Below are 10,056 nucleotides of genomic sequence, written 5' to 3'. Positions count from 1 at the left end.
TATGATTTGAGCGACAATCTGTCAGGCATTTCAACTCTTTGGTGCCATTTGATGGTGATTCTTCACAGCGACAGGCAGGCCACCGTCTGTCACTTCTACAGTATTCAACAGCGTCTTGTTTAAGTAAGCGCATTGACGGCTACATGCGCACCACTGTGTCACAACCACACCATTCTGCATTATTAGCTGCATTACTGCCTGTGTATACAGCAATAGGCACGCCTCTGCCTGTCCTCTGGTCACAACGGCGACAAGCACACCTGTTTACTTGAGGTACTTTTATGTCATCAGGGAGTTCAATTGAAATATTCCTATTCACTCTAACATTTTCGACCTGAACAACAGCACTATCTGATTCTACCACAACTTGTTTTATGAGCAACACTTTCGTTTTTTTTTTTTAAGTTTAATCCTGCTTAGAGTTTTATTAACAGTGTACTAGCAACCTTAGCTGTGCAGTTTTTAAGGTTGTGTATACTTACTCCTTATTGTTGTATCTAGCACTATTTCACAATGCAATATGTAATACCTCCTCCTTTTTTTCCTACTTACTCCAGGAGAACTTTCCATTATTTGGTCAAAATGAAGGAAAACTTTTATTTTCATTATTACAACATATGTGGTACGATATTATCCAGTGAAAGGAAAACCTCACTTCTGTAGAATTGTTTGGGCAGTGAGGGACAGGAAGTCTGAGAATTTTCCAGATTTAGTTGATGATTCAGAACGTAATGAATCTGAAATGTGTTTGAAAAAAATGGTTCTTCATTACTTTCCAAACATTAGAACTATACTTGAATGCGATAATTTTGTTATGAAGGGACAGAAGTCAAGTTAGAGTGTGGCGGAGTATGTCACCAGCCTCAGGAAGTTGCCCTCCACCTGTAATTTCGGCTCCACCTTAGAGGAAACAACTAGGGACCAGTTAATGCTGAGGTGCCGTAGTGACAAGGTCAGGCATGAACTGTGGAGAAGGGTGATATGCTGCTGCATGAGGTAGTGTCTATAGGCAAGTGTGCATACTTTAGCCTGTGTTGATGACCCTTAAGAAAGGGAAGAAAACCAGTGTTGGCAAAATAGAAGTGGAGGAGTAAGAAGCCAAGTGTAAGGACCAAAGTAAAAGCAAAGTGGTCCCGGTGTTGCAATCTAGATTTAAATTGGGGGATGTTATAGGTGTGGCAAAGCTGGACATTATGCTTCCTTGAGGAAATGTCCTGCAATAAATGTGGAATGCAAAATTTGTATCTAAAGGGGACATTATGCAAAGTGTTGTTACTCTAACAAAGCTCCCTCACATGAAACTGTGACATGTGCAGATTACTGCATACTATCTGTCTTCACTGGTGGTGTTCCTAACAAACATCCCAAGGGGAGTGGATATTTGGTTATGTTGAGACATTGGTTGACTCTGGAGAATGGCTCTCATTAGTCTTAAATGAAGCATTAGACAATGAGTTGGCTAGTAAAATTATTCTAAAGGATCTAGATGTTGTGTCAGGAGCTTACGGAGGTCAAACCATAGACCCGAGGGGATCTTTTGAATCTGATATCAAATTCCGGACCAATGCCATAAAGGGAAAACTTTAGGTCCCGGTTAAGGAAGGGAATGTCTTAAGCTGGCCGCATCAAAAGGGCTAGGGATTATTCTTGATCCCAACTCCTTCACACCTGTAATGTTGAAAGAGGAGTACATCAAGGGTTTAAGTTTGGATGGTGTGCAAGAACTGGTAGTCTGGGAAGGAGGGGATGTCCTGAGTTTTCGTAAAGCTTTTCCTGAAGTGTAGTGTGATAGAATGGGATGCCTTAAGGGTTATGTAAATCAAATCAAATTAAATTAAATCTGAAGCAGGATGAGGAACCAGTGGTTGCTAAAGGGCGCTCCAATCTCATCGCTATGAGGGAATCTGTGGAGTCTGAGATTAAAAGATTGCATAAAGAGGGAGTGATTGAACCGGTTGAGAGCTCAGAGTGTGTCGCTCCAATTGCTGTTGCACGCAAAACATTCTGGTGAGAGTGTGAACTTAAGGGCTCTCAATCGGTGCATTCCAAGTGATCACTTTCTTCTTCCCAAAATCCAAACTTGTAGGATGTTTATTGGGTGTGTATATCACTCGTTGTTACGTTACTTGTTACTCTTCTTGTCCTGGTTTGGGAACGTTTGCTTCACCCAATATGTCTATGTTTCGAAGTGTTGTAATTTAATTAGCATTCTTATTACAGTTTTCTTTTGTTTGTGTGCCATTCCCACTTTGAGCTTTTGTCGTGCTGTGTTGTGCCACCACTCATGCTTGTCTGGCCAGTGTGTGTAATTGGTGGTGATCATAGATGCGATTGTGTTTGCAATAGAATATTCTGTTTCTTCTACTATATTTTTTTTAATTTTAGAAAGGGGAGGATGTGTGATATTTTATCTTGCATATTTATCTATGCATCTTTTTCATTTTCTCTTGTACATTTACCTATGCACCTTCATATCTTTTCAATGCTATATTGTGGTTTTTCGTTATATATTTATCTATCTTCTTTATTTTTCTCTATGTTTTATTATGGTTCTTGGGGTTAATGCTTAATTCCTTCTTGATTTTTGTACTTTGGCGTAATATCTCTTTTAATGGTTATTCTTGTCCATACTTTATTCTGTTTAGCAGTTTTATTTTTTGTGTTATATAAAGAGGGGGGATATCTACTAGCCTGTATATGTATGTATCCTTCTCTCCTGATGCTTTCTCCCTAGTTGCTCAGCTTGTGTGTATGTGCTGCGTGGAATGTTGGTCTGGTGATGAATGGAATGTTTGGGTGCCGGTAGGTGAGACAGTAGGAGTATGGGCTGAGCAGCAGGCAGGCTGCTCCTGGTGGGGCTGCTCTACATGAACTTACCAAGCTACAACATGGACTAAATAAACCTTCCTAAACTACACCTCGGCTCCCGGATCTTCCTTACTGCAGAATAGTTAGCAGCATTGAAATAGGGAAAGTGGTTCAGTTCATGAGTGAAATTTTCAGCCATGAAGGTCTTCCCAATTGCCTCTTGACAGACAATAGGCCACATGTGTGTCTGCAGAGATGGAGACATTTTTATGTGAGACAGATCAAGCACAAACAATTCTCCCTATACCACTAAGAGGGTAATGACACTGTGGAAATATTTTACAGGAGTATCAAGGTATGTATACAATTGGAAATGAGCACTTTAAGCAGAGACTCAGGAGTTTTCTACAAGTGCATAGTTTTCCTCCACACACCACCACAGGACAGGTTCCCTTTGTGGCGTTTCGGAGAAGAGCAGCTAAGATTTTTCTCTCACCTAGATGGTAGAGGTGGGGTAAGGATGGGTGTGTGGCATGGACACCAATGAAAGGTGGAAGCGAGCAAGATAGTCACTGCAATGAAAAGCGCAAAGTGGGCTATGATGTTCGTAAAGGTGTTAAACTGGTAGAAGTGTCGGAGGGTGAAAAGGTGCTAATAAAGAAACCAGTGTTGGCAAAGAGTGGTTCAAAGTTTATGGGTCCATTCAGAATCATCAAACTCTTCCGTAATACAGTCAATTTTTTATTTTTTTTATTTAATGCATTTTTATAAAGCGCTGACTTTACCCGAAGGTGTCAGAGCACTGTATGGTATTCAAATGAATTTTATGTTATGCTTACCAATGCTTGTTTATGCGTTTACTGTGTGTATGGGTGTTATCTTATGAAAAGGAGCACCCTTTGTATGTCATGATTCCAAAGCCTCTGTCTATTGGAACATATTGGTCAGTTGCCACTGGATCCTGGGTTGGATGTACATGGGTGGGGTGCTCTGAAAAAAGAACCTGCGTTTGGAAATTCTTCTACTGTGTGGATTTCACTTATTTACAGGGAAGACCACTCATTAAAAGTGAATTTCCCACACACATCTTAAAGTATAGGCATGTCATCGTCTTAAGATGAAACTGCCAATGAGTTCTATAATAAATACAGAGAAAAAGGCTTTGGCCCTTTTAAGCCTTTGATTAGTTTGTTTGAGCCAGCCAGCCTCCTTTAGCCATTGCATGAAGATAGTGTTAGTCAGTTGAGTGGAGTTTTTCTTTTCCTCAGTCACATTAATGGCTATGAGATATTTAACTGCTCCTACAGACATTTATGATTTCAATGACTGAGGCATACTGTTGGAGCAGGAGGACTTGAGAGGCTGATGGTGCTTGAACACAGAGGTGACTTTGGGCAGACAGTTTCCCCCACTAACTAGACGCAACACATTCTATGTTAAACGATGCTTACTTTTAAATGCACCTTACTTATCAAGTGTTATACTGTATGAAAATATTTATGAAAACTACTACATCAAATGCACAGAATCAGTGATTTTATTTAAAAAAAAAAATATATATATATATAAATTAAAAAGCTTTATAGCGAATTTACGTGTATGCTTAACAATACTTCAAAAGGAAGTACTTATTAGCATGTGAGTTGTGTTGATTTCAGTAGGAAATAGTTGCAATTCGTAGATGGCTTTCTTGCGTCTCTTCAATGCCTTGCTTGCAGCTTCAGCAGGTACTCCCTTGAAAATGTCCTACATCAAGTTGACCTGGCATCTTCAATTATTGCACCTGCCTGCCCTTTCTAAAGCCGGTTTGGCAGGAAAAACCCCTGGCCTGGATACGCCGATAGTGATGTGTATGCAGTAGGCGTGCATACAGTTACATACAACAATCCTTTATTTTGCTACAATTGCTGGGAATAATGAGCGATGCTGGCTTTGTGAAGAGTAGTGAAAGCACGTAAACACAGTGCTTTATTTTAGCTGGATATCACAGAGAACAAGATGCAGCTGCTATTTTGAAGTCAGTGCTGTTGTCTCCAAATTGACGAGTACAGTACTGGGAACGAGACGTTGCACTACAAATTTTTTCACATAAAAGTATGTAATTGTGGGGGGAAAAAATAGAAAAAAAAACACAATATTCAATTATTTATTCATCAAGAAGAATGTGAACAATGTATCAAGTAGAATGTGAACAATGTTTTACTTCAACTTATTCCTATTCCTTCTTAGGTCTTCTCTTATTAATTCTTACTCTTACTTGTAGGCACTACAAATTGTACTCATATAAATACTTCTTTACACCTACTCTTCCTCTTCTATACGTATTCATTCTTAATTCTAATGATGCTTACTTCTACTTCCACTCAACTACGTATACTTACTCCTACTCATGCTTACTTACACCTCCAACACCAACTCCTGCTTACTTACACCTCCAACACCAACTCCTCCTTTTTTTAAACTCCTACTCATTCATACACCTTATAGTCTTGCATCTTATTACACTTCCTTACTCCTACTTTTTTTAAATCCTATTCGCTCCTACTTATGCATACTCTTATTCTGCTTTTAGTCCCCCTTTTTTTCTTACTTGTGTGAACTTCGCACGTTTAGCAGTGATTATCTACTTTAGAATCTGGCACTAAAGTGGTAGAGTTGCAGTGGGATGTGCCTCTTATGCACAGCATGGCTTTTCGGGGGATCGCATTACCAAACACAGTAATCACATTACACTCCGTGTGTATCCAGCTGATTGGGGCTGGAGTAATCATTTGTTATCTTAATGGTCTCAATATACACAAAATAAACAGGCTAACTTTTAACATACCATTATAACAATCAGTGAATTAATATGTCTGGGTCAAATAATTAAAACTGATACAATTACTAACTATAAATCACTAGCGTAAGAATACAATCAATTGAATTGAGCACATTCAAACACCAATGAAAAATAGAACAGGGCAATAAAATGCTACTCCATGACAAAAATAAATAAATATAACTTCAAAATACAAATTCTGCGGCGGTAACAATAGCCAACACAATCAAGATGCTTCGCTGCATGGAAACTTAACATACACATGGAAATATGAAAGGTGATGCAATTAAATACGCTGCACTACCGAAAATAGTTCAACGGAAAGAAACACTTCATTTTAGTTAATTAAACAGACTAACAGTGGACGAGCTTAGTGAACGAGCACACATTCCAACAAAGAAAACCAACAAGCAGAACCAAAATTAACATTTTGATACATCGAGAACAAAATAACGAAAACACTTTGGTGGAACAGTTGCGTCCCATACCTGCCTTAAATTTCGTTTTTACACACTCCTTTGTTGCTTTATGAGAAAGCGTAAACTGCAAAGTCAAGTAGAATTAGAAAACCCTTTGTGAAAATTTGATCTGAGACGGAACGGGTTACAAATTACCACGAGGGTTGATTCGTTTCTACTGGTCTCCTTTTTGAAACATACTCACTTGCTTTAAAATAATCAGCACATAAACTTACAATGAGGCTTTCAGCAGTGGTTAAGAGGAGCAGACGAAACCACCCTCATCTCGGGTAGAGCCTAGCTGGCTCTTACTGTGGGTAATCCGTACAGCTGAGAAATACTCGAGGCACAACTCCGCCCACAGGGGCGGAGAGGTGGGTCATGAAGTCTCCGCCCTTCCACTGCCTGCCACCCCCTAGCGCCCAGAGTTCACAAACTCTCAGCTGCACAGGTTAGGAAAAAATAGTAGCCCACCGGGCTAAGCAGAGTGAGTCCGTCCCCTAGTCCCATTACACTATGCTGGCGCACCAGTCCCTCACAAGCCCCCGTCCACTGGCCCATGTCAGAGCTGCAGGAGAGGCGCGGGAGAGTACACCGGAGAGGCAGCACTTTCAGGTTGAACACTTGTGAGCGGGGTTGCAAGGGCACTTGGTGCTTTCTGGGCAAAGCAGAGGAGATAAAGCGTGAAGACCGCTTCCCTGGCCTGAGCTGACAACCATGCATCTTGTGTTCTGGGCGCTGGCATTAATTACAGTACTGCACGACCGGATTGCAATTGCAGCGACAGACAGAAGACAGGAGACGCAGCGCTCAAGACAAGGTAAACTTTTCATTCATCCGCTCGCAGTCCGAGGAGAAATGAATGAGTTTGTTGCACTTAGAGAATCAGATCGCATAGCACGGATGCAGCTGCCGAAATCAGAATATTTTTGATTTATATTGTATGAAACTACGTTGTAGAACAGAAGGGTGGAACCCACAATTTTTAAATGCAGACTAAATACGGTGTAAAAAAAAGTAAATCATTCGCTGGAGTACAATTTATCAGCGGAGACCGAGATCGTGCAGTTTCATGTGTCATGCAAAATGTGATTACAATATAAGAGTTGAAAAGTAGCTTCCATTGTTTAAGTATCAATTTGAAGGTCACGTTTGGAGTTTCTTCTTTTGCAGCGAAACTGTTGGACAAACTTGGCGAGTACGAGATAGTGACCCCCACACGGGTGGATGAGTTTGGACAAGCGTTCCCCACCAATCTGCACTTCAAAAGGAAGAAGAGAAGTGTCCCTTCTGACCCCTGGGCCCTCTCCCCTAAAACCCACTACCGGCTCTCGGCCTTCGGGCAGCAGTTCCTCCTCAACTTGACGGCCAATTCTGGATTTATTGCCCCACTTTTCAGTGTCACGCTCTTGGGCGAGGCCAGGGATAACGGTACCGACTTATACGGCGACGAGGACGGGGACATGAGGCACTGCTTCTACACTGGGCACGTCAATGCCAGGGCTGAGCACACTGCCGTCATCAGCCTCTGTTCAGGGATGGTAAGTGCCACATTTAAGTACGTTTATGTCCAAAGGCTTTGCCATTGTACCTAGCAGACCACTTACTGTAACATCAGTCATCTCAATATAAAAACAATAAAGCGCCTTGCAAGTTTAAAGCACTTTATTACGCGGAGGTTCAGATCTGTTGCGTTGGGTGCAATATTTAATTTCATATTTTGAAACCCGGTACACCATCACTGGAAACTTCACCATGGGGCCAAGTGGGCTGGGGTCTTAATGTCCTTAAGACGTACACTGTGAATGCATGTCCACCAATGTAAAATATAGGGAGGGGGGGGTAGTTATGCTTCGAGAAAGAAAAATGGTAAAACTTATCGGTCGATCACTGACAAATGTGTTCGCCAGTCTAAATCTTATACAGCACTGCAAAATAATGTGAATCTGGCCTGTCTTGTCCCTTCTAAGCATAACCTTTCGGAAAGCTCAGCTCTGAAGGCGGACGCAGTTTCCCCTGCAGTAAAGGTAGAGCCCCGTTGCGTAGCTCGGCTGAAGGCTTCCCTGGAATTAATTGGTGAATTCCGAAGTTTTCTTAGGGTCACCGGGGGCATGTACTTTTCACACTGCGTTGTCCTATGCCGGTGGCCCCCTAGGATTAATAGATGACGCGCTGCTGAGAATGGGCTGAAATACGAGTATGAGAAGGTCAGCGCCCACAGCTGGGAAAGAGGGCTGGGCTACTCGGTGACTGGAAATCAAAAGAGGACTGACAAGCAAGTACCTATACTGAGCCCTGGGGCATAGGACAGAGTTAAACAAGGCGGCCATCTCGGTAGGATTCACCTTTCTAAAAACGCAATAAAAATTAACACACGTCTGTGAACCCTTTCGCCTTCTTCTTAACGGAGAAACCCTTCTGTAATTAAATCAGTAAACAAGAGTAAGTCTCTAAATGAACGTCCGTAGTGTTTTTCTTTTGACCCCACTAAAGCCCATGTTGTGGTCAATGACGTACTATTATTTTAATGGGGTTCTAACGTACTTAACCTCAGCTCTCGTACAGAGGCACAATTAACTCCCAACTCCAGTCACCTATTTGTAAGATGGCCGCAGTATTCACCTATTCTGTTGCGCAGACTGCACGGGTGGCGCGAGCGTCACAGAGCTATAAATCCTAAGTAACGGACGCTAGGGCGGCGCTCTGGTAGGTGTTTTATCTGCCAATACTCGGCAATTGCCACAGAAGAAAACATTATGGATTTGTGGGGAAGGGGGTGACGATGGTAACAAAATTCAGGCTGCGTTTTCAGTCACGGTTTTTGGAGTTCCATATTTTCTAACTTAAATTTGTTAAAACAATTCTGGGACTGTCAGACAACGGGGTTAAAACTCTCCCGATAAACAGGATTACTTTAAGAAGGGAACATTCTGGAGAAAACCTATATTTACACCGCGTACACCTTCATTTTTTTAAACAAACATTAGATTATTACCACTTTTCTCCTTCTAGCGAAATATGGTATGTTGCAATAAGTAAAAGTGCGAGCGACGTGCTTATACTCACCAGGTTTCACGGGCCAGCTCCAAACTTCTGTCTGCACTTAAGTTTATTCTGTACTGGAAGACAGCCGAGTGCTCCAAACCAGCAACATTCTTGACATCGGGATGATGGTGTGTAATATTTCTTGTAGATCTGACGTGAGCACAACAGGAGAGCGATTGCATAGCTCACAGTATGCACTGATCGTTTACAGTCAGAGTTGTTTTGGTGTGTTTGGAGGAGGTACTTAATTCTAGACGAAAGAGTCTTCTTAAAGGGGCCATCCAGTGAAAGGTGTCACCCTGGCAGCAAGAGACCTTTTTATGGATGTTGAATCAGGGAATAAAAGCAGCATTCCACTAGCTGGTTAGCCCATGTGTGTTAAGTGGCACTGAAGTGGAGTATATTGTTTTACCACAGGTCAGACAGGTAGAAACAAGACATAGGATTGTGATTTAAAAAAAAACTTGTTATCCATATGGCTTCCCCCCCCCCCCCAGTTTTATATAGCGTGAACTCGACCCGACGAAGGTATTGGAGCCCTTTACGTGAGCACCAAATAGATTACACATTCATTTTATTTATAGGCACGCGTTGATTAAGTGAATTGCCCAAAATCACAAGATATTGAGCCCACGCTGGGACTCAAACCTGGTTCCCCAGTTACAAAGTCAAAAGCTCTGCCCTTACCCGTTGAAGTGATTTGCAGCGAGTAGTGTACAACCCTGGAGCCCAAGATTAGACGTTAATAGTTAGTAGATCAGTGCATTTTTCTTTCCTTTGTGTATTAGTTGTGTTTGGTTTGTGCTTTTGATTTTTGTGTGTTTAGTAGATTTTAGAGTAGAGAGAGAATGATGGGAATGGATATAAAAGGGAATTAGTAATTTTTTGGTGTTGTTGTAAGTAGTGGTCATGTGCCTGTTAGTT

General features: G+C 41.6%; 1 protein-coding gene across 1 annotated transcript in view; it reads left to right on the top strand.

Annotated features, from left to right (window-relative positions):
- Positions 1 to 408: 408 nt before the first annotated feature.
- The window catches only part of ADAMTS9 (ADAM metallopeptidase with thrombospondin type 1 motif 9), a 914,249-nt gene continuing 904,601 nt past the window's right edge, over positions 409 to 10,056 (top strand). Inside the window, exons 1-3 of the mRNA XM_086939088.1 lie at positions 409 to 3,663; positions 4,565 to 6,907; positions 7,261 to 7,628. Of these exons, the coding sequence (XP_086795214.1) occupies positions 6,805 to 6,907; positions 7,261 to 7,628 (471 nt within the window). The 5' untranslated portion in view covers positions 409 to 3,663; positions 4,565 to 6,804. The remainder of the gene's footprint in view (positions 3,664 to 4,564; positions 6,908 to 7,260; positions 7,629 to 10,056) is intronic.

The sequence above is a fragment of the Lissotriton vulgaris genome, chromosome 9 (assembly GCF_964263255.1).
Source record: "Lissotriton vulgaris chromosome 9, aLisVul1.2, whole genome shotgun sequence".
NCBI lineage: Eukaryota > Metazoa > Chordata > Amphibia > Caudata > Salamandridae > Lissotriton > Lissotriton vulgaris.
Note: the sequence above shows the minus strand (reverse complement) of the source record. Positions and strands in the feature narration are given on the sequence as shown.